This window comes from Pagrus pagrus, assembly GCF_965226575.1.
Source record: "Pagrus pagrus genome assembly, chromosome: 19".
Classification (NCBI taxonomy): domain Eukaryota; kingdom Metazoa; phylum Chordata; class Actinopteri; order Spariformes; family Sparidae; genus Pagrus; species Pagrus pagrus.
Window position 1 is genome coordinate 27,941,851 of NC_140203.1, and position 24,215 is coordinate 27,966,065.

The 24,215-nt window shown below is 40.6% G+C and overlaps 1 protein-coding gene across 2 annotated transcripts in view; it reads left to right on the forward strand.

The window, feature by feature from the left end:
* The window catches only part of ptpa (protein phosphatase 2 phosphatase activator), a 37,945-nt gene that overhangs the window by 3,829 nt on the left and 9,901 nt on the right, over positions 1-24,215 (forward strand). Inside the window, exons 6-9 of one of the 2 annotated variants that reach the window (XM_084383036.1) lie at positions 579-678; positions 7,418-7,542; positions 10,371-10,471; positions 24,012-24,119. In XM_084383036.1, coding sequence (XP_084239162.1) covers positions 579-678; positions 7,418-7,542; positions 10,371-10,471; positions 24,012-24,119 — 434 coding nt within the window. The remainder of the gene's footprint in view (positions 1-578; positions 679-7,417; positions 7,543-10,370; positions 10,472-24,011; positions 24,120-24,215) is intronic. The other variant, XM_084383035.1, reaches the window with a different exon arrangement.

A 24,215-nucleotide genomic window follows, 5' to 3' on the forward strand; every position in this document is an offset into this window, starting at 1 on the left:
GATATACATCACAGACAGTAGTATATGTTTTGCCACCAGGAGGTGCAATGATGCACTGAGATACTATCAATGATTCAGAGCTGTACAAAGGCAGCAGGCACTTAGTCCCACAAGTGAAAACCTAAGAAGAAGTTGCACTATGCGAGGAATAAGACTGAAAGTTCAGCTTTAAGGTTTACACATGGATTTAAAATATTTAAAAAACATATATGTGTATACCAATAGTGTGTGGAGCAGGAGTGTCACAAAGAGTCCAGTAATCCAAAATGGATTCCCTCTAGCTTTAGTAAAACATTTGGACAAAAGGCCAAATATCCTGTTAATATTACACTGAATAAAAAGAAATAATGAAGGATTGAGCAGGCACAAGTAAAAACAGTGGTAGTATCAGTAGTAGTACTATGTACATTAAAAGTAACGTAATTGATAATAGCAGTAGTAAGCTGACATTATTATCGGTAGTTCAAAGCAGAGGTAGTAGCTTGATTGATATTTTTCTTCCTCGGATCCAGAAAGGACCACTTGGTGATCCTGAGCATGTCAGAACATCTTTCAGGTGTGTGAATTTATCTTCTCAGGTCATGAAGCTGCTTTTGCTGCGTTCCTCTGCTGCCTCTGTAAGGTCGGAGCCCTCAGGGTAGACGATCAGCTGGCTATCGTTTTTAAGGTTTTTAACAGGTGAGCTGTTACTGCTGTTGTTTACTTCATGTTACTGTAAAGATGAGATTGTTTATAGGCACACAAACAGTGTGGCTATAAGGTCACGATAATTATGTTAACAACATATCATTTTTATCTTATCGACTGACTGATATATGTACATAACCTCCATCATTTCTGCTGATCTTGATACTGCCTGTTGTATTACATGTACATTTACATGTAAGAATGTGCCCAACATTTTATCCATTTTAAAACATTTTTATATGTTTTGTTTATTTTGGATAGTCCAATTCTAATAATTATGGTAACACTTTATAATAACCATCATAAATAAATGGTAGTTTAAGCGGAAATAGACAACTTTTCGTTTCCCTGTGGTATTACTGTTGGCACCACTTTCACAAACACAACATTTGTAGCATGGCTACAGCTAGCAGCCTGGCTACTGTCCACAGCAAATAACAACTGTAAGAATCCCAGTTCGACCTAGAAACCGTGGTCTCAGTGCTATGAAAAGGCAGAGTTACACAGCCCATAAGTTAACTCTTGTTTTACCTCGGTTTCTTCACCTTCTGTGCCCCCTCCATTAGTGGGCTTCTTTTTCTTTTGCAGCGTAAAGTTTCCACAGTTATTCCAGTTGTTCCACTGTTACCTGGGGATAGTGATCGGGGAAAACAAGGCAACTCTTCCTGTTTTGGTTGTGCAATGACAGTCGAGCTTCCTTTGTGCCATTATTTTGACTGCGTTTTTGTAGGAAACATCCATCCTGGTAGGCAGGCCAAATATGTGAGGCTAAAAGTGAGGCTTATAGTGAACCAATCTATAGGTGGATGATGTCATTTTACTTCAACCATTATACATCAGTATTCAGTATTTACTGTAGAATGAGAAGAAGAAGCAAAACATTTGTCTTTTGCCAGTTTAATTAAACTTTAATTTGACTGAAATCCTGTATAAACATCCATTGCAACTTCATAATGGCCATCCAGATAATGTTTATAGATGATCTACGCAGTATTTATTAACCATTTACTTATAAACGTCAGTTGCTTCAAGCATTTCATTGTTAACAGTCAAAAAACTGTTAACTAAAGTTTAATTAACTATAAATGGACCATTTATTAATAATTGTTCTTATAAAGTCTGAATGAAAAGTTCATCGCTCTTTGAAAGGGTCAACTTGCATTATTATGCTGTCTTACTATCATTATAATCAGGGGCAAAAATGGATTTAAAATGACAATGTAATAGTTCATCAAAGTTATTTTTGAGACAGTGTGTCGTCCAACAAAAAGTTAATATCATGGCTGGTCTACTAGGGAATTTAATTCTTTCTGTCAGTCACTGGCCACTACTTTGGTCCAGACTGAAACATTGAAACTACTGGATGGACTGCCATGAGAGTTTTTGCAGACATTTGTGTTCCCCAGAGGATGAATGCCAGTTATTTTGGTCGTCATTTGACTTTTCGTGTAATGCCGTCATCAGGCCAGAATTTCTTTGTGTAACAGTTTTGCAGGACTGCATTATATTTGCAGAAATAGGTTTGTCCAGTTTTTCAATCACTGCCTGTGAGGCGTTTGTGTGTAGTTGCTTTATTTAAACCTTCTCAACTGAATTTATTGTAATACACTGTATGAAGCTGCAATAGAAAGTCAATTCATCAATTGGTTGGTAAAAAGAAAATTAATTTCCACCTATTTCAATTAATCTTCTCAGTCATTTTTCAATCATAAATGTCAAACATTAGCAGGCTACAACTTAGAAATGTGAGGATTTGCAACTTTTCTTCATCACTTATGACAGTATGAAGAGTGTTCAGGTTTTGGACTGCTGGTTGGACAAAAACAGTGAAGTTATAAGTGCTTAACTTATAAGTGCATTTTTCACATTTTCTTTGACATTTTGTAGACTTAAAGATGAATCAATTAATCATGAAAACAATCAGCAGATTAATTGATAATAAAACAAAACGTAAGCTAGCTAGTAGCTCCTCCCCCTTCCAAGATGGCAGCATGTCCTTTGTCTCTGTCATGTGTCTGTCTGTTTTAGTGTTTTTATTGTTTTTTTAAGGATTTTTACCTAAGGTTTTTGCGCTGATGAATGGCCAACTCTCAAAGGTCTGTGGATTGTTCATGTTTTGTCTGCTTTGGAAGGCTGCTCTGCCTTGTACGCTCTGGCCTGCTCGTTCTGCTTGTGGACTGGTTTGCTAGCCGTGGCTTGTTCTGAGCTTTTTGGAACTGTGAGGTGTGTTTGACTTTCTGCCTGGAGCTGCTGTGGCGGGGCCTGAGATCGGTCCTAAATTACAGCAGCATACAGCAGCTTTTTATACACTGCTTTGGGGCCTGGGATCCACCTCACCCATCCTGCACTGCTTCTGAGGCCTGTTCCATCCACCCTGCTCTGCAGCCCGGAGCCTGTTTCATCACTCTGCTCTGCTGCCTGTGGCCTGTTCCATCAACCCTGCTCTGCAGCCTGAGGCCTTTCCATCAACCCTGCTCTGCAGCCTAAAGCCTTTCCATCCACCCTGCTCTGCAGCCTGCGGCCTGCTTCATTCACCCTGCTCTGCAGCCTGAAGCCTGCTTCATTACCCTGCTCTGCAGCCTGCAGCCTTTCCATCCACCCTGCTCTGCAGCCTGCAGCCTTTCCATCCACCCTGCTCTGCAGCCTGAGGCCTTTCCATCCACCCTGCTCTGCAGCCTGCGGCCTGCTTCATTCACCCTGCTCTGCAGCCTGAAGCCTGCTTCATTACCCTGCTCTGCAGCCTGCAGCCTTTCCATCCACCCTGCTCTGCAGCCTGCAGCCTTTCCATCCACCCTGCTCTGCAGCCTGAGGCCTTTCCATCCACCCTGCTCTGCAGCCTGCGGCCTGCTTCATTCACCCTGCTCTGCAGCCTGAAGCCTGCTTCATCACCCTGCTCTGCAGCCTGCAGCCTGCTCCATCCACCCTGCTCTGCAGCCTGCGGCCTGTTCCATCCACCCTGCTCTGCGATACACCGCTTCCTGCACGCCGTTTTCTCCCCTGGGACTGAACTCTGTGCGGGTACTATGCATTCTCTCTTCATGGTCCTCATCGATACTGTGACTCTCTTGGACTTTGGGTTAACCACCTACCATAGGGAGTGCACATCAGCTATTGTGCTTTCTCCTCCAATTACTCCAAACCCTGAAACTAATAACTTGCTCAGTGAACGAAGTGAACAAGTGCTGACCCATTCTTTTATGGATCCTTTTATCTTTGCACAATGGTTATGTCTTGTTTGCACCTCTGTCTTAGAATCAAACTTCACATTGTCCGATAAGTCTCTTGTCATGTTGCATGCTAGACTACACTCCAAAGCAGAAACACCTAGCAACCTTGAAATTACTAGGAAAAGATTTCTGTTGTTTATTTTACTCTTCTGGTACTCTCTTCTGGTATCCAGCCTAATCCTGGTCCTGGTACCGCTATTTGTAACACACCTGCTGAACTTAAGGATAGGACCGGGCTAGGTTTAATCCATCTGAATTTTCGTAGTCTGCCATCAAAGATTGATATGCTGCACATCTGGGCAAAATCAACTGATGCAGACGTCATTGTTCTGTCTGAAACATGGCTTAGTAAATCTTATTCTGATAAAGCCATCTCCATCAAAGGGTATAATGTATTTAGGGCCGACCGTCCCAAGAAAGGGGGCGGGGTTGCAATTTATTGTAAATCAAAATTTAATGTAAATGTCCTGCAGTCCAAATCAATCAGTAAACAGTTTGAGTTCTTAGCCATAAATCTTGAAATTTCTAATGGGTTTTTCATTACTGTTGTGGGCTGCTATAGACCCCCATCAGCTACTGCTGAAGCGCTAACTTCTCCGAATCAGCTAATAGCTGATCTGAACTATAATGAAATAATATTAACTGGTGATCTCAATTGGGATTGGCTAAATTCTAAATCCGATGCCTTCAAAGATTCCTGTGTTTCATTAAATCTTACACAGCTCATTGAAAGCCCCACACACCCCAATTTGAAGTGTCCAGAGAAATCATCTTTAATTGACTTGTTTTTGACTAATGCTCCACACAAGTATTCTATGTCAGGTGTCTTTGCAAACGATATAAGTGACCACTGTGTGATTGCTGCAGTCAGAAATGCCAAAATTCCAAAATCCAAACCTTGTATTATAATAAAACATAATATGAAGGCCTTTGTTGAACAGGGGTTCTTCCATGATTTATATAATAATAACTGGGATTGTATTGAATTAATTGATGATGTAGAGACTGCATGGCAACTTTTCTCTGAGGGTTTCTCTTCCCTGCTTGATAAGCATGCTCCCTTCAGAAAATATAAGGTCAAGGGGAGGGATAATCCCTGGTTCACGTCTGACTTAGCCGATCTACTGCATAATAGAAATCTTGCCTGGGCTAAGGCCAGAAAGACTCAGTCTGAGGCAGATAAACTTATATTTAGGCAACTCAGAAATCGTTCTACCTTTCTTATCAAAAAAGCAAAGTCCAGTTTTTATCTTTCTGCAATAACGAAAAATTTGAACGACCCGAAAACATTTTGGAAAGTGATCAAGTCTATCTCAGCCACTGATAATCATAGCGAACTCCCATCCTGTATTGTTAATGATGCTACTACTGTAACTGACAGGGCTACTATACTTGATTGTTTTAATAATCATTTTTCTGCCTCTGGTTCCCTATTCTCTAGGTCTTCTTCCACGATTGTTATGCCTGCCCTTGATCTTGTGTCTTCTGCCCTAGATGTTGGTAACATGTCTCTAGGCCATATCTCTGCTGGTCAACCTTCCTTTGTTTTTAGGTTGTTCTCAGTGGAAGAGGTCCGTAGAGCTCTTTTCTCTCTCGACATTTCTAAATCTGCAGGCCCAGACCACTTGGAACCATATTTTTTAAAGCTAGCTGCTGATTTTATTGCCAAACCTCTCCAATATCTTTTTAATCTCTCTATCACTACGAATTGTATTCCTGAAATTTGGAAAGTTGCTTATGTCCTTCACCTTTTGAAAGGAGGGGAACCTACTTGTTTAAATAATTATCGACCTATCTCCAAGTTGTCCATCCTGTCGAAGGTCCTTGAAGGTCTAGTAAATGACCAGTTGAAGGATTTCCTTCATACTCACAACATTCTCTCCCCATATCAATCCGGCTTCAGGAAACAACATAGCACAACTACAGCCACCCTCAAACTCACCAACGATATAATAGAATGGCTGGATCATAAAAAAATGTGTACAGCTGTCTTTGTTGACCTTTCTAAGGCCTTCGACACAGTCGATCATTCTATTCTGAAGCGACTACTGCTCGACATAGGTTTATCTGAGCAGGCCGTTGGTTGGTTTAATAATTATTTGTCTAATAGAAAACAATGTGTTTATTTTGAAGGCAGCTCATCCACACTGCTAAATGTTTTTACCGGTGTGCCTCAGGGCTCAGTTCTGGGCCCGATTTTGTTTGTTATTTATGTAAATACATTGGGCAGAAACATCCCAAATGCCAAATTTCATTTTTATGCTGATGACACGGTTATATACTGTTGTGGCTCCACTCTTGCCGAGGCCCTTGGCAACTTACAGACTGCTTTAACCTTGTGGAAAGTCAGCTCATTGAATTAAGACTTGTCTTAAATGCTGCCAAAACTAAACTGATGATATTTTCCAATGGCAGGGAAGTACCTGTGTCTCCTCCCAGCATTTTGTCATTACAAGGGTGTGAGATTGAACTTCTGTCCTGTTACAAGTATCTCAGTAATTTAATTGATGATCGGCTTTCTTTTAAACCACATGTAGAAAACCTGGTAAAAAAATTAAGACTGAAACTGGGATTCTTTTTCCGTCACAGATCTTATTTTTCTTTTTCTACCAGGAAAAAGTTGGTTGCTGCCACTTTCCTCCCTTTACTTGATTATGGCGACCTCTAATATATGCATGCCGCTGCAAATTGTCTGCATTCTCTGGACACCGTGTATCATGGTGCCTTAAGGTTTGTCACTGGATGTAAAGCCCTCACTCACCACTGCACTTTATATGCTCGAGTTGAGTGGCCATCTCTGGCAGCACGCCGCCTTATACATTGGCATATTTTAATTTATAAAGCCATCTTGGTTCTGCTCCCCCAATATTTATGTAATTATTTCTCTAAATCTCAAAGCAATTACCGCTTTGCGTTCTAACGAGTTTTATGTATTAAACGTGCCCAAAGTTAATTCTGAATTTGGTAAGCACTGCTTTAAGTACGCTGCACCTGCTGCTTGGAATGCACTGCAGAAAACTCTAAAGTTAAAGGAGCTCATCAACCTTGGATCTATGAAAACTCGTGTGAGAGAAATTGGAGCAGCTTCATACCGCATTTGTTCTTGTTTTAATGTGAATCCGGAGCTTTAGTCCTGTTGCTTCTATTTTGAAATGTATTTTATCTCTGTTGCTGTGTGACTTTTGTGTGTCTTGTGATTGTTGCAACTTTTCTACGCTGCTGTCTTGGCCAGGCTTCCCTTGAAAAAGAGACCATTGTGTCTCAACGGGACCGACCTGGTTAAATAAAGGCAAAATAAAAAAAAATTGTTAGTTGCAGCCTTAATATTATATAACAATACATATCATTACTGCAATATAAGATTGTATAGATCTTATCCACATCACATATCGTTTGACCAGAGTGTAGCAAGCATGATATCAGCTGTTAATATTGATCATGGTCTTTTTTGACTCCAACATCCTGCTGCTGCGTGTGTGTTTTTCTTTTCTTTGTGTTTGCAGGTATCTGTCAGTGATGCGGAAGCTGCAGAGGACCTACAGAATGGAGCCAGCTGGAAGCCAAGGTGTGTGGGGACTGGATGACTTCCAGTTTCTGCCCTTCATCTGGGGAAGCTCCCAGTTTATAGGTAGGAGAGTGACTACAGCAGGTCAGTAACAACTAGAGGTCGACTGATTAATCGGTTTGGTCGATTGTTCGATCGTGCTGTTAGGACCTTTTACAAACTATTGTTATCGGCTGAACTTGGCTGGGCAACATTACATCAGAGATATTTTTTCATAAAGTAATTCACCATTCAATGAAATACCTTCCACACATTACTCTGGCGTTAGGGTTAGAAAATATGGGCTGGCGTTAAATCTTTGCAGTCCAGGGGTAACATTAAATGTTGGAACAGCTGATTTCACTGGAGGCTGACAAGTGTGGAATTCAAGTCATATCTAGTCTCACATAGCCAGACCTCTCTCATCTGACCCGTTTTCAGTTTATCTGTTCTTGAATGTATAACCCAACACCATCACCTTGTCCACAGTAAGGGACAGGACACTGAAGGCAGCCAGGAAAAGAAACCATTCTGTTAACGTTATGTTACTTAATACTGTACTTACCAATAATCAATAATCCAGCCAGGTAACTATCCATCCATTCATAAAATGCACACTTTAGGATCCTCTTACCCCGGGAACATGCACAAACATTAATGGTTTGTAAGAGTGGCATTTAACAATGTAATGGGACGCACAACAGAAGTAATCCTGGCCAGTTCAGCCACAGAGCAGCTCATCGTCCATTGTAAACAGAACACATACCAACCGTGTATCGGGCAATTAATCGGCTATCGGCTTTTTCCTTCTCCCAACTATTGTTATTAAATCGGCCTTTAAAAATCCACTATAGGTCGACCTCTAGTAACAACTATTGAAAACAAGCATGTATCTGAGTGGGGCCTCTGCCTGTGTATTTGATGTTGGGACGTGCAGTGACATGACTCTTATGTGTGTAAAAGTGTAAAAGGAGCCTAAAACAGGCACCATCACATGCAGGTTGATGTAAAGTAAACACAGTTGCAATTCCAATCACAATTTTCATAATTTACAGTGTCTGAGCATGGTATAACAGGTGACAGTTTTGACTGGTGAGGCTGGCAAGTCTTTCTACTTAAATAATCTATTTAATAATAAACTATAATAAGACTAATAAAATAATGATAATAATAATTTTAGTAAATAGTTTTATGAAGTGTTCCTGAGCCATGTAGCAATTTCACAACTTTCACAGTCTTTTGTTGATCCTGTCCAAACTTGTTTGAAATATGTTGCTGGCATTAAATTCAGAATAAGCATAGATTTACAAAAATCAATAAAGATGTAATTTAAATTACCACAGGCATCTTTTGTGTATTTTAATCTTTATATTATGTTTTCATATTGGACAAAAAAAAGTATGCCAGTAGTGATATCTGCGATAGGCCAATATCAGCCGACCGATATATATCAGTCAGGCTCTAGTTGACTAGGTGAAACATTAAACATATTGTCTTTGTACTGTTGTCAGTTGAGTATATGTCAAAAAGGATTCGCAAATGATCACATTTCTTTCTTTTACACAGCGCCCCAACTTTTTGGGAGTTGGTGTTGTGGTGTACTGCTTGTCAATAGAGCATGTACTAGGTCAAACTGATATTTGGTTAAAGCTTATCTTGTTTAAATAGAATGTGGACCACAAATATAGGCCTGTAGTTATATTTATAGGATATACTTGTAAACACAATATTTTGTCAGAAAAATTGCAACTACATAATTGCCTCAAATCGTTTAGTCCTACTCAAGGCATCTAAGGCTTGCTCACCCCTGGATGTTAATCTGGATTCTGGGACAGCTGTGGTCACTTTCACACCTGTAGTTCAGTTAATTTGGTGCAGACCAATAAAAAAAAAATAGTTCTATTCTTTTCACATCAACACTGAAACTGACTATGGACTAAACATTAAGTCATATGGACGGACTGATAACTCATCAGTCGGGACAGTTTTGGTGATGTCAGCCTGCATCATCAGCGCTACATGAAACCACAAGGGAAAATCAGGTTGTGCAGCAGATCATTACAGAGCCTGATGTGTTTACTTATCTTCTATGTGTCACAAATAAATAAAGTCATGCTCATGTTTATGAGCAACTTGAGCTCCTGCATCATTATCATTAAGTATTAGTGACGAACAGACAAAAATAAGCTTTTTTGACCATAAAACTACAGGGGTCCACCATTGCTACCTTTCACTCGCTTTTTATTGGGAAACTGCTAAAATACTCTCACCTCTGCCTCAACTAATTTTAAAACTGATTAGATGACGCACATATGTGTTAGCATGGTTACCAAATTATCTTTCATAAATTCAGGCTGTGTACATTACTTAGAGCTTACAGGTCAGCTGGATTCAATAGTAGTCTAGCTTTTGAATGTAAGCTAAAACCATATATAGTATGTCGTCGTCGTCGTCGTCATCATCGTCATCATCATAGCATGTGGTTGGTCTACTCTGCTTTCACATCTATAAAAGTAAACACACCAGAGCATGAAAAGCAGTAAAACAATGACGCTCAGCAGTAAAATGTAAAACCAAACGTAAAACAAACAGGCTGATAGTTGAGGGAGCTAGCAGACATTTCCACCTGCCATAGCAGGGAAGCACACAAACGATGACTCTCGGATCAGTTCTTATGTTCCAGTGAGTCATGATCATTTATTTAGTTATTTACACCTGTGCTGTTCCTACTGCCACATGTCACAAAGAGAGCTAAATGAGAGCTACAAGACAACTCTAGCATGCATCTTTGTCCTGTGTGCTGCTAAAATGGCTCCGCAGAGCTGTGAGGTGGAGGAGAGCTCAGTTAATGTGAAGGTCAGTGGTGACACCTGGTGGTGAACATGTGCACTCACAGCTCACTCTCGCTGCAGATCATCCAACACTGGAGCCTCGGCACTTTATCGATGAGAGGGTGGTGAACGAGCATCACCCAGACTACATGTTCCTGGACTGCATCAAGTTCATTAATGAGGTGGGAAATGAAACACAGTCACAATCTGGACATCTAGTTTCATCTTCATCGGGTTTTTCTTTACATTAACATTTTAACATACTGCATATTCAACTTACAAAATGATAGTTGGGTATACTGTGACTAAAGGTTACAGGGGGTGGTCAGACTTACAGGAACACTTCTCAGTTTAATGCAGTTCAATACAAAGGTAATGCTATACATCCTCCTGTATAATTATTTTACTGTTGTTCCAACAATGTCTACTAGACTCCACTAGGCTTTGACTCAACTTTATAGTAAATTGGAGTCCATACTATGGTGGTTTTTGGACTCTATTGTATTATTCACATGAAATAATAAACACCTTACAATAGAATACTTTAAAGCTGCCCTATCACTGATGTTATATTAACAGCTGATCAAATGATCACTGAAAGGTTTCAGCACATTTCAGCTCATTGGTTTGGTTTTGTGGCTCACAACTTTACTGTTTTGGTTTCATTCTGTAAAGTCTCATTCTTTCCAGCAGCATGAGGCAGCTGTTTTAGTAAAAAAAGTTGTATTGTTTTGATGATTAACATTGGAATCATTCCTTTAGTGTGTTTTTACTGTGTAAGCACCTTGTAAACCTTGTTGTGAAAAGATACTATTTGGTAAAAAGGACTACATTATAGTACTGTCCACCAACCACTCAAAGCACTTTACAACACTTGCCAAATTCACCCATTCACACACGCACACAGTCTCACACACACACACACACACACACACACACACACACACACACACACACACACACACACACACACACAGTCATACATACATACATACACTGATGGCTGCCATGCAAGGTGCCGACCAGCTCATTAGGAGTGATACATTGCTTTCTAGTGTAGTAGTAGTAGTGGTAGTAGTAGTAGTAGCAAAACAGCTCGTCCGCTGTAATCCAAGTCTGCAGAAGCCCCAACATCACGAACTGATCTGAAAAGAAGTTATTTGCAGCCTTTATTAAGCTGAAAACTTAACTGTAGTTGCTAAGATAAAAGCGTTAGCACGCACCCCGTCTGAAGTGGGTGCACAAGTTCGACCGTGCATGAGAGTGTAAATGTATTTTCAAATCTAATGGACATGACCCTCATTGTGGGGCTGAATTCTTTCTGTTTCTTTAAATGAATTTAACATTACATTTTTTCCTAATGTACCCTGTCACCATTGACTTTTTAGATCACTTATGCGTCTGTGTTTTAAATAATTCAAATTAATATATATTCAATATGTACATACGGTACTATGTGTCCTGTATGTGTGTTTAAACATCGTACTGGTTTTGCTGTTGGATTTAAATTGGCGGTCCACAGCTGCATGTGGTTTTGTCCAGGAAAAGGAAGAGGGGGAAAGGCAGATGGATTCTGTTGGTAGAGTGCCAGAGCAGGAACCGCGTGCTTTGTTTTTGGTTTTAGAGGAAAAGGAGGGGAGGGAAGTAGAGGAGGGCGTTGGTGGAGCAGCTACATCCTTTTCCTCCTTCCCCCTCAGAGGCACCACCTCCTTCCCTCTTTCTCCTCCTCCTCCTGATGCTTTGACCTCTCCCTCCTCCTCACAGTCATGAAAGGATGCTGCTGTTATGTCAGAGGAGGGCCTCATCCATTACACTCTGTTTAGACTTTGTTTTGTCTTTTTAATTGTCTATTTTGTTTAGTTTAGTATTTTTACTGTGATTTTAGACCTGAATCCACTAGTTACACAGTTTGTGAATTGACAGAAAAATTCATCTGCAACTATTTTGACCCTCAGTTAGATGTTTGGGTCAGTTTACTACTCTATTGTCACAGCTTCTCTAATGTTGGGATTGGCTGTTTTTTCATTTTTAATCATTGTTAACTAAACATCTTTGGGTTTGCTGTTGGCTGTACAAAGCATTGTCAAAATGTCACCTCTTGTTATACAAATTGGAAAGGTGAAGTTTTAAAAAAATAAATTCCAACATTTATAAACAAACTAAACAATGAACGAAGAAAATAATCTACTCACGATTAATCAAAAAATGTAATAATAGTTATTTGTAGCCCTTACTGTGTTTTCTGCCCTTTTTGTTGAGCTTTCGTCCTTCTCCTCTCCCTTTTGTTTTTGTAAAGTTCAGTGTCAAGTACCCTTGTGCTAGAGTTCTCTCACTTTATTTTGCTGTCGGCTTGAAAAGAATCAGTATTATTTTAATTGCAAATTTGAAATTTATCTTTGGATAAAAGGACTGAAAAAAGACTAAGAAGTGTAGACATTGGAGTCCAACTCATACATATTGTATACGGCCTATACTAGCTAACCCACTAGGGATGGAAGGATACAGTAGTGGTTGAATCTTATCAATAACTCCTTTAGGTCCTATTTCATTTGTGCATGCACCTGCATTTTCAGTGGTGGAAAAGTGCTGAAAATTTGTACTCAAGTACGAGTGCTGTTACATTACTGAAATATTACTCAGTTTCAACTAAAACTAGTAGTATTTAAACATACATCATAAAAGTACAAAGTATTCTTGTCAAACACTACTCAGAGTATTCGTTACTTTTTAACCGCAGATGTTAAATGCATTATCAAAGGCAGACATTCAATCAAAGGACTTTCCGATTCTCTAAATCTTCAGTCTGAATGAGTGCCTGCTCTGTTCTGCTCAGTGGTTGTGGTCACCTCTCCAAACCTGTTCCTGCTGCACAGTTTTCTGTATTTGTCCATATGTCAGGTTTCATTGGCCCATTTGTGATCGGAGAGCCTTTTTTTGCTACAATATTGCAAATGAAAGGTTGAGATATTAATTCAAATTGTACACAGTACTCAATTATGATTTTAAAAGTAGCTATGTAGATTACATGGTCTAAAACGTACTTAAGTATGAGTAAAGTTACAATACACATTAAAACTGCAAGCAGTGATGAACGGGCCCTCGCCCCCCCACGTACGTTGGGCTGTGGCGCCATCGGAGGCCGTGCGCCCAGATGTGTGCATGCCCATTGCCTGTGGAAATGTCCTACCTAAATGGGATTCATGTCACACAAAACACAACAGTGACATCTTCAGTGACTTCCTGTGTCCAGTGGGTGGCGCTATGGATATGACGCAGTATTGATGCATAGACGTATTCAGGGTGAGTCCCTCTACATGTGTGAGCAATTTGATGACGATGGGAAATTGTATGTTGAAGTTATCAGGACTTCTTGCATGAAGGCGAAGGATTGAATTTGAAGGAAAATGGCGGACTTCCTGTTAGACTGAGGGTTTGTGTCCAAAAGGGTTTTTTGTGCGCCTGGTCATGATACATATGCGTACTGACCTTTGTTAATATGTGTGCATGTAGGAGGCGGGGCTTCAAGTTTGAAATATTCCAGGGGGCGCTATGGAGCCATTTGTTCACTTATCACAGTATTAATGCAAAGACCTATTCAGGGACAACCTCTCTATAATTGTGACCAATTTGGTGTAGATGGGAAATTGTATGTTGAAGTAATAAGGACTTCCTGCGCAATGGCGAAGGATTGAAATTGACCGCACCGCCACGCCCACCAAGCACAACACAGGCTGTTGAAGGTCTGAGGATTCTACTGAGTGAATGTGAAGTCTGTGGTGTTAAATATGTAGGAAAAGATAGTGAAACTACAAGCCATAGAACTTGGGTCCGTATAGAATGGCCATAAGGGGGTCATCGAAATTGACCGCACTGCCACACCCACCAGGAAAAACGTAGGCAAAAGCTTTTCACAACTTTTCATCATCAAGGCATGAGGATGATACTTAGTGACTGGGAAGTCTGTGGTGTTAAATCTGTAGGCCAAGTTAAACAATGTACGAGGCTTAGAAATGGTTTCCTACAGAATGGGAAAAGCCATGAGAGGGGTCGCGAAGTTGAACACACTGCCACGCCCACAAGGTATAATGTAGGCGAAAGGTTTTCACAAGGTGTCATCATCAAGTTCTGAAGGTGATATTTAGTGAGTGTGAAGTCTGTGGCGTTAAATCTGTAGGATGAGTTAGTTAAAATATGAGGCACAGACATTGGGTGTGTACAGAATGGGAAAAGCCATAAGGGCGGCATTAGGGGGCGCTACTGAGCTTTCGTGCTGCGCATGAGGGCAGTTGTGGTATCAAAATAACGTACTCATGGGTAAGAAGCTACATACCAAATTTGGTGAGTCTGCGAACATGCTAAAGTCCCGAAAACAGTGTCGGAAAATTGAAAATCGGCACACGGCATTCAAGATGGCTGACTTCCTGTTGCGGCAAAAATTCCAACAAAAATAATTCCGGGCTAAGTCCTTGAGACCCATAAGTCCTGTAAATTTCATGACGATCCGAGAAAGTTTTTGGTCACATGACCCGACGTTAGGTGGCCCTATGGAGTCCCCTGGCCACACCCACCCCCAATCATGCTGAATTATCAAATTTTTCACCACATGTGACGTATGTTCCAAGTTTGGTGAGTTTTGGAGTATGTTCAGGCCGCCAAATATGCGATCTTAGGGAAGGACAAAAAATAATAATAATTATTATAATAAATAATCCTTACAGATACAATAGGTCCTCGCACGAGATTCTTGATCGGGCCCTAATAAATAATCCTTACAGATACAATAGGTCCTCGCACGAGATTCGTGCTCGGGCCTTAATAAATAATCCTAGCAGATACAATAGGTCCTCGCACGAGATTCGTGCTTGGGCCCTAATAACCCAAAAAATGACTTAATTACAGTAATTTGAGAAGATGTAATAAGTTACTTCCACCCCTGATCTCTGCATTGTGCTCCACTGTTTCCACATTTCCATTACTGTTGTACAGTCAGTTAATAGAAGTGAATATAGTTCAACTGCACACAACAGCTTAGTTGAAGCTTAGTAGTCGATCTGATTGAAATGATTGATCTATAGTTTATAAAGTTTAGTTTAAAGGAGCTACTTGTAATTTCTAGCCACCAGCTTCAACCAAATTGGGGGCAGTATTTCCCCCTTCTCAAGGTTTAGTTCATACCCTTTTTGCCATTTATCTTATGTATTTCATTTGTTTCTTTGTAAATTCATTATTGCAATTTGTTAAAATTGTAAAGACTGAGATAATTGCTTCTATGTATACACTACCAGTCAAAAGTTTGGACACACCTTCTCATTCAATGGTTTTTCTTTATTTTTATTATTTTCTACATTGTAGATCAATACTGAAGACATCCAAACTATGAAGGAACACATATGGAATTATGTAGTAAACAAAAAAGTGTTAAACAAACCGGAAGGCTCAATGTGAACAGTGATGTGATCAGGCTCAGATATATACAGTGTGAACACATAGCGGAAACATTGACAGCAGAGAAAACCATGTTCATCAGACAGCCACATGGTTTTCACAGGGTACACAGTTTACAAAGTACAAGTAACTGAGATCTTCAGCCACTTTAGACTTACTTGTCATTGTCACTCAGTCCAATGCTTGATACAGCAGGATCTTCCAGCTCTGCAGGCCTGGTTGTTACTTCAATTGGGTAGAAACCGGAGCTGCTTCTTGTTCTTTCCTGGAGCAAGAAGATCATAATTTACTGACTGTACAGTGAAGTTACTTAACAGTTTCATAACCGTAATGCCAAGTCGTTGCAGTATAATGAATTGAATGACAATATTCGGTCTACTACAGGGTTCATACAATCACAATTTACAGTCAGCTGGTACAAATAAAGGCAACTAATAAGTGACAGCAGAGCAAGAATACAGCATTTGTGTATACAGTACATTTACATTACAGCTGACTTAGGTCAGCTTTAGCAACACCACAGTACTTAATTTCTCTGCAGTACTTTCCTCTGGCTGACTTCTTCATCATCTCCTGCAGCACACTAGAGGCTACAGTGACTCACTATTGCCCTCAGGCCAGACAGACTTATTACAAGAAGAGACGTCCTTTGGCAGTGGATATCTCTGTAATACAGTATATGGGCATCTTGGACATAACGCCAGATCTGTTACTTCTTTGCACTCTATTGATAGGGTTAGTTCATTTTTTAAATGTTTCAAACTTAAATTATGTCCAGATCTTACAAAGTGCACCTTTAAAGAGTAACTCATGAGCGACGATTCGTAGCAGCATAAACACTTTGGCGATACAAATTTAGCATGAAGAGGAGGACGGCTGAGGACATGGAGGGACAGAAGAGTGTGAGGGAAGTCTCTGAATGGTGTACTATGCCCCACGCAGGATTTTAATGTTGCAGTTATTTGTCTATTGGAACAGATTAAACATTTCTAAACAAACATTTTCTACTTTATCATCAATCCGAATAAACCAGAATAAATGTTGGCAATGTACCTTTCTGTAAACCAAGCATGTGTTACTTTCCATTTCATCATGTTGCATCTTCATGTGTCTTTAGGTTCAATTGATTTTTCAATTTTATCTTGTGACAGCGCTGTGCTTATTCAAACATGGCTGGAAATTGTCCCATGGTCTCATTTAAAATTACTGGTTTCACACCAACAGTCGCAAACTGTGGTCACTGACCGGGCAGCCTTTCTCTCCTGTAACTCCACCTCTCGATATGAAAGTCAGGTCATAAACACGTAACATGATATGACACATGTTGTAGAAATGTAAATATAGTATGATGTGAACGTGTCAGTGGTTAACACAAACATTAACTGCCAGTATTTTATTCTAGCGACTGAGCTGTCACCAGGTATTTTTTATTGAACTACTCAATCAATACACTCAATACTCACTACTGCTCTGTCGACTCTCGACACATTTGTTTTATAAGAGGGGGCGGGCAGGGGGGAATGGTTTGCTGACAAGAGCTCCAGACAAATATGTCACCTACCTTCAGATTCTCACATAGCAGTAGCCAGCTTTCAACCAGAAGGGGCAGTCGCTATGCATATTTATAACACAATATGCAGAATTAAATTTTTTTTTACTAAAATGTCCCGATTTTGGACCAGAATCAATCAACACTACTAAAGACCCATATACATTTTCAGTTGAAAACAAGTGGTTTGGGCTTTAGTTCCTCTTTAATTTTAATCGTTTCAATCCAGATTTATACCCTGACTCTGACCAAACTGTCAGAAACAGACTCAAAGGGCCCGACGTCCTCTAGTGGGACCTGTGCTCACAGCCCAGCACCGTGCAGCCGACTGGCATTTGTGAGAGAGCACCAGAATTGGCAGGTCTGCCATTGGTGCCCCATTCTCTTCACAGATGAGGGCAGGTTCACACTTAGCTTATGTGACAGGCGTGAAAGAGTCTGGAGACGCCGTGGTGAACATTAAGCTGCCTGTAACATCATCCAGCATGACCGGTTTGGCGGTGTGTCAGTGATAGTCTGGGGAGGCATATCCTTGGTGGGTCATAGCCAACACCACCCTGACTGCTGTTAGTGGGCCCTTGGATCCTCCTGGTGAAGGACAATGCCCGACCTCATGTGGCAAGAATGTGTAGGCAGTTCCTGGATGACGAAGACATTGATGCCATTGACTGGCCCTTTCGTTCCCCTGAGATAAATCCAATTGAGCACCTATGAGACATTATGTATCGGTGCATCCGACGCTGCAGTGAACTGCCACAGACTGTCCAGGAGCTCACTGATGCCCTGATCCAAGTCAGGGAGGAGATCTCCCAGGACAACCATCCTCCGACTCATCAGGAGCATGCCCAGACATTGTTGGGAGTGCATACAGGCATGCGGGGGCCACACACTACTGAGTCACATTAAAGGAATAGTTCACTCTAAAACAAAATTCAGTCATTATCAACTCACCCACATGCTGATGAGAAGTCCGGTGTAGTTTTTTATTCCTCAAAGTGCAGCGGTGCTTCCCTCCGGCAAGAGTAATCCATATAATGAGCAGAGGTGGCGACCCAGAGGAAAATGTCCATAAAACTACACAAAAACTTTGTAATATTCCTCCATACTGCTCGTCCGCTGGAATCGAAGTGTCCTGAAGTGGCGACATCCAGAGTTTACTCGAAACAACGTCATTTAGTACATTTTTACAGCCTAAACAGTCACTATGCTATGTTTACACGGAGGCACGCTCCGCGTTCACGCGAGTCTCCCTCAAAGCCGATTGCACTACGGAAGCCGTGCCGGACAAGATGAACGAGACTTGCGATAGATACACACAGGCATGTACTTCCTGCTGTGAGTGTCAAAGTTTCAAATCATAGTGCAGGCAATCCGTCTTGTGTTTGTGTGTCGCTTGGTCGCTCAAAACAGGAAGTAAATACCTGTGTGTATATATCGCGAGTCTCGTTCATCTTGTCCAGCGTGGCTTCCGTAGTGCAATCGGCTGCGAGGGAGACTCGCGTGAACACGGAGCGTGCCTCCGTGTAAACATAGCATAGTGACTGTTTAGGCTGTAAAAATGTACTAAATGACGTCGTTTCGAGTAAACTCTGGATGTCACCACTTCAGGACACTTCGATTGCAGCGGACGAGCAGTATGGAGGAATATTACAAAGTTTTTGTGTAGTTTTATGGACATTTTCCTCTGGGTCACCACCTCTGCTCGTTATATGGATTACTCCTGCCGGAGGGAAGCACTGCGGGTCTCCAGCTGCACTTTGAGGAATAAAAAACTACACCGGACTTCTCATCAGCATGAGGGTGAGTCGATAATGACTGAATTTTGTTTTAGAGTGAACTATTCCTTTAAGAGTTAAATCAATTAAGAGTTGCTGTGATAAAATTCATGCAAGTGTGATTTTGAATACGGTCCTCAATGGGTTGATGATTTTGGTTTCCACTGACTGTTGTTACATTTTGTTCTCAACAAATAATACAATGTACATCAGGAAAGATTCAGACACAGCAATCCCGTATCAGAGACGATATTTCTGTCCCCCAATATGCCGTCTTTGCTTTCGCCTGTGCCTTTCAGACTGCATCAACCGTAACGAAAAATCGCCGTGCTTGTGTGTCGCTACACACAGCGAGCCGACTTCCTGGCTGCTTTGTGTGTATAGGGGATAAGGCATCAGCTGCACTGCTGTGAAGAGTTCATGCGCGCTCCCTAACCGGCTTGGCTGATGGCTGCAGTTACCCTAACGGCCGCAACGGCCGTCGTGTCACTATTGAGTCTTATTTCTTGATCCTGCCCCAAGTTCCTTTAACTCCTGTCACTTAACTGTCTGCAAACTAGTCCTATTTTGTGAAGCAGTTTGTGCTAAGATAGGTGCGCTAAACATAGATGCTGCAACACAGCTAATAGACCACAATGACTTTTTGCCTCTTCATTTTCTCGTTGAACAGCACTGTCATAACTACTTGCCATTGGTCAACAACACAAATTTTGTGGTTACAAAAAAAATCAATCCCATTTGACAGCTGAAGAGTGACAGAATGATGCAGGTTACAGGACACAGCCTCTGTACATTGGGCGCACAATCTACCAACTGAGCTACTGGGCCAATTTATTTATAGCATGTACAGGGAAAATACCATTGTCTGATTGACCAGTAGGTGTCCATTACAACAGGGGGACACACTGAAGGGGGTTCCAGTCAACATTCTAACCTCTGTTATTACTCAAAGGGCAGGGTTTATTTAACTGTCGCAACCATGGCAACAATAACCAACAATACTGGTTTAATAGTTAACCAGTTAAGTCTGACTGATGAAGTCAACTTAGCTGTGGGTTAAACTGATTACAAAACATGTTAAATGCACTGTTTTTTTTCTTTGGCAAGTGACTCAGGTAAAACATGATCACTCACTCTCCTGTCTTGGATCGGTTACTTGCCTTATTCAGACTCCACTGCCACCTTGTTTTTTTGTTTTTCCTCTTGTGTTGACTGTTGCTCCAACAGGCCAGCATACATGCAACACTCCATATGTACACCCAAGTATTTTCCTCCTACTCACACACACATGTGGATACTTCGAACTCATGTTCTTTTTTAAATTCACACACAGAGCTGTGTGTGTGTGTGTGTGTGTGTGTGTGTGTGTGTGTGTGTGTGTGTGTGTGTGTGTGTGTGTGTGTGTGTGTGTGTGTGTGTGTGTGTGTGTGTGTGTGTGTGTGTGTGTGTGTGTGTGTGTGTGTGTGTGTGTGTGTGTGTGTCGTCCCAAACATGAGTCACTTCCTTCCCCACATGCTGCTGTGAATCACTCCTTCCTCCAGGGAATATGGGCTGTCTCCGCCCCCCTTTCCTCCCTCTTCCATGCCCTTCCCCCATGTGTTCTCATGCGAGGCCCTGGAAAGTGTCTGGAGCCGTGTGAGGAGGGGGGGATGGGGGGATGGAAAAAGGAGCTGGTTTTTAGATTGATGCCCGAGGGTTTGGGTTCCTCTGCCTCTTGGGAGAAAATGGTGGGAAAACGCTCTATAGTCCTCACTCATTCATACATTTGTTTTTGTCAGTGTCACAGTGACTGACTAGCTGGTGTTATTCTGTATATTCTGACTGTTTGTCTGTAAGCTAACACACTCAGTGTTGAATCAGTGTTATTCATTTTATTTAGGTGATTGCTGGAACAACAGTCAGCCTTTTGTTCTGCATGTTCTTTTGACTTAATTGATTACATTGCTGAAAGCGGAGTAATCAATGTAATAAAAAAGCAATGTATTCAGTAGCTTTTATCAACATTTTCAAGAGTGATTAAGGAAAAACATCTCTTGTTTTTCATATTATTTTAGTCACACTCATTCTTCCTCTTATTTTATTGCTTATAATCTTCAGGACAGACCTAAAGATTAGTTTGAAAAAGAGCCCCAAAAGAAGGAAAAAACAACAACCATCACAGTTTTATAGGCTACCTAACCCGGTTCAATACAACATAACAGGATCATTTCCACAGTTCACAGTTGCATTTCTAAACATCAACAGCGTGTAGCTGTAGCAAGTGCAGCTTTTAAGTTCCGGTTATCGATTAGCCAGCCAGCAGCATCAATGAACTCCACAGGGACTAAAGTCCCTGCAGTGCAGTGACCAGTTTTTCTTTATACTGTATGTCTTCTTACAAATTCCATCTCAAACCTATAATTTGTTTGTGTCTCCTCATTTGGTATTTATTATTCTTCCAAAAAACATTTCTTAGACCTGTCTTTCAATACCATCATGGAAATAAAGTCAAATATGAAGATTGATTAAAAAGTCTGCACAGATGATGCAATGGTAGCTATAGGAAAATTAAAACACCGGTTTGAATTTTTTAAGTCTGGCCCTTTTGGCCGGTCAGAGGGACTGCAACAGTCGATGAGTGTAGTATATTTACTTGGAAAACTACAGGTCACAATCCCCATTATTAGCACAGCCGCTAAGCACTAGAAGAGAAGGCTGAACATGCGATGCTTCAGAGCAGACCAATGATAATCCTTTGGTCTGTGTCGCTGCAACATGCAGTTACATTTCTGGGGAGGTTCATGCTACGCCATGGGTACATACAACAATTAACCACATCCCATTCTTGGTTTGAGTAAGAATGTTAACAGTTAGAAACTCTGGCTGGACGAGGTCTTTTCCATTCAGCAAGCCTATGCTCAGCAACGTTTAGTCTATTTGTTTTAATTTGTTTTTTTTTATGTGTTATTTTTTATATACATAAGAGCTCTTGCGTGTGTGTATATATATGTGTGTGTATATATATATATATATATATACATATATACATATATACACACATATATATATATATATATATATATATATATATATATACACACACACACACACAAATATGTACACACACTCACATATATATATATGTATGTATATATATATATATATATATATATATTTTCACAAATCGATCAAATGTGTAACCTCAATTGAATGTGTAACCATTTGCACAGAATTAGCTGGAGCCTGGCACTGGAGCCTGGGATAAATTAAACAGCAGGTTTATCTGTGGAGTCCTGACTGTTGTAAGCTACACAGTAGGATCTGTTCCTGGACATACTGACTGTACTTCCTTCATTATCACTTGCACAGCATCTCTGACATCCCCTTTTTGTACCAGCGGTGCCCTTTTAAAAACTATACATAACAAATGTTTAAGAAAGTCAGACTTTAAAGATACGTATAAAAAGTTTGTCATTTCATTGTTAAATTAGCTTTAGTGTAGTTATTTACAGTGGATGCTGCTGGTGACCCATTTTCACAGTGTAAAACTTCTCCACTGTCTATGAATAAGCTCATTATATTCCAAAAACTCATAGTTTTGCCAGAATATGGCTTTTCTGCCATGAAAATGGGTTATCATTGGAATCCATTGTGACTGACTCAACCCAGGCTGACCAAAGCTTCATGACTGAAAACTAGGGATGTCCCGATCGCGGGATCGGGACATGTCTGCAGTGTGGAAATATTTCAAATTAGAAAGCGAAAGTGAAAGCAGTCCAACGGCGACACGTAACATCTGCAATACGGCCGTTTCGCGAGCTGGTAACACAAGAGCTGCATTTAATACTACACATTTGATACGCACATAAACAAAAACATGAGTTCACTCAAGCAATACAGGCAAAGGCACCGAAGCAACAAACACTCGTGGATGCTTTCAAAAGGAAAGAGAAATATCCTCGAGTAAGCGACATGGCAACAAATATTACAGAGAAGGGAACTGAATTCATCGCTCTTGATAACCAGCCCATCTCCGTGATAGAGGAGCAGGGTTTAGTTACTGACTTTGTTTACTTGGTGTTTTTGTTAAAAAAACAAAAAACAAATGAAAACCAAAGTTGCAATAGGATATGCAGAATAAGAAAGAGACATATGAAGGTGTTTACTTTGTTTCAACAAAATAAAAAAAGCTATTAATGAACAGCTTGGATGCAGGTGATTTTTTCTTAATGCAGCTGTATTATCTAGGAAAATATTAGTTAGGGCTAAGTATTGGATCGGGACTCGGTATCGGCAGATACTAAATATTAAATGACTCGGATCGGGATCGGGGTAAAAAAAAACCTGATCGGGACATCCCTACTGAAAACTGAAACTTTGTAAAGCCACTTATCAGCCTACAGAGATTCTCTGAAACTGATTTTGGGTTTTTCCCTTTAATAATGATTTCAAGATGACTGAAGAAGTTTTAAAAGTTATCTTATTGAAATAATTTCAATCTTGCGGTGTAGTCGAATGAACTAAAGAAATGAACTATGATTCATACACTGGCTGAAGTGCGATGGTTATCAAGCATCATTGTTTGTCTTAAGCCTGGTCACACACACACACACACACACTGCGTCCGCTCATATGCAATAATGAACATGCTTGAATTCAGAATCAGTTTCATTGGCCAGGTATGTGTACACAAACAAGGAATTTGACTGGTAAAGTTTGCTCTCAATGTACAGGGAATAGTTTTTTTAACAGGAGTGCAGAATTTCTTGTTATCCTCCAACGTAATTAACAAAGTGAGTGAGTTTTGTTTTGGATCCTTGTCAAATCTACTGTTTGTCACAGTCGTGGACGAGTTACTCTGATTATGACTCACTTGTTCCTCTTTATCTCGTCTTCCTTTTGCCCCCCCCCCCCCCCGGGGACAAATAAAGGTATTTTTGAATTTGAATTTCTCACTCTCTCTTTGTTCTGTAGATGAAGACAGGTCCGTTTGCAGAACACTCCAACCAGCTGTGGAACATCAGTGCTGTTCCCTCCTGGTCCAAAGTCAACCAGGGCCTCATCAGGATGTACAAGGCAGAGGTACTTAAATCTCTCTCATTGTCACTGGCCAGTCCAATTTTTTAGTGATTCATAATACTGATGAAAGTAGTTTGGTGTAGAAGGAGTTCATGTTTT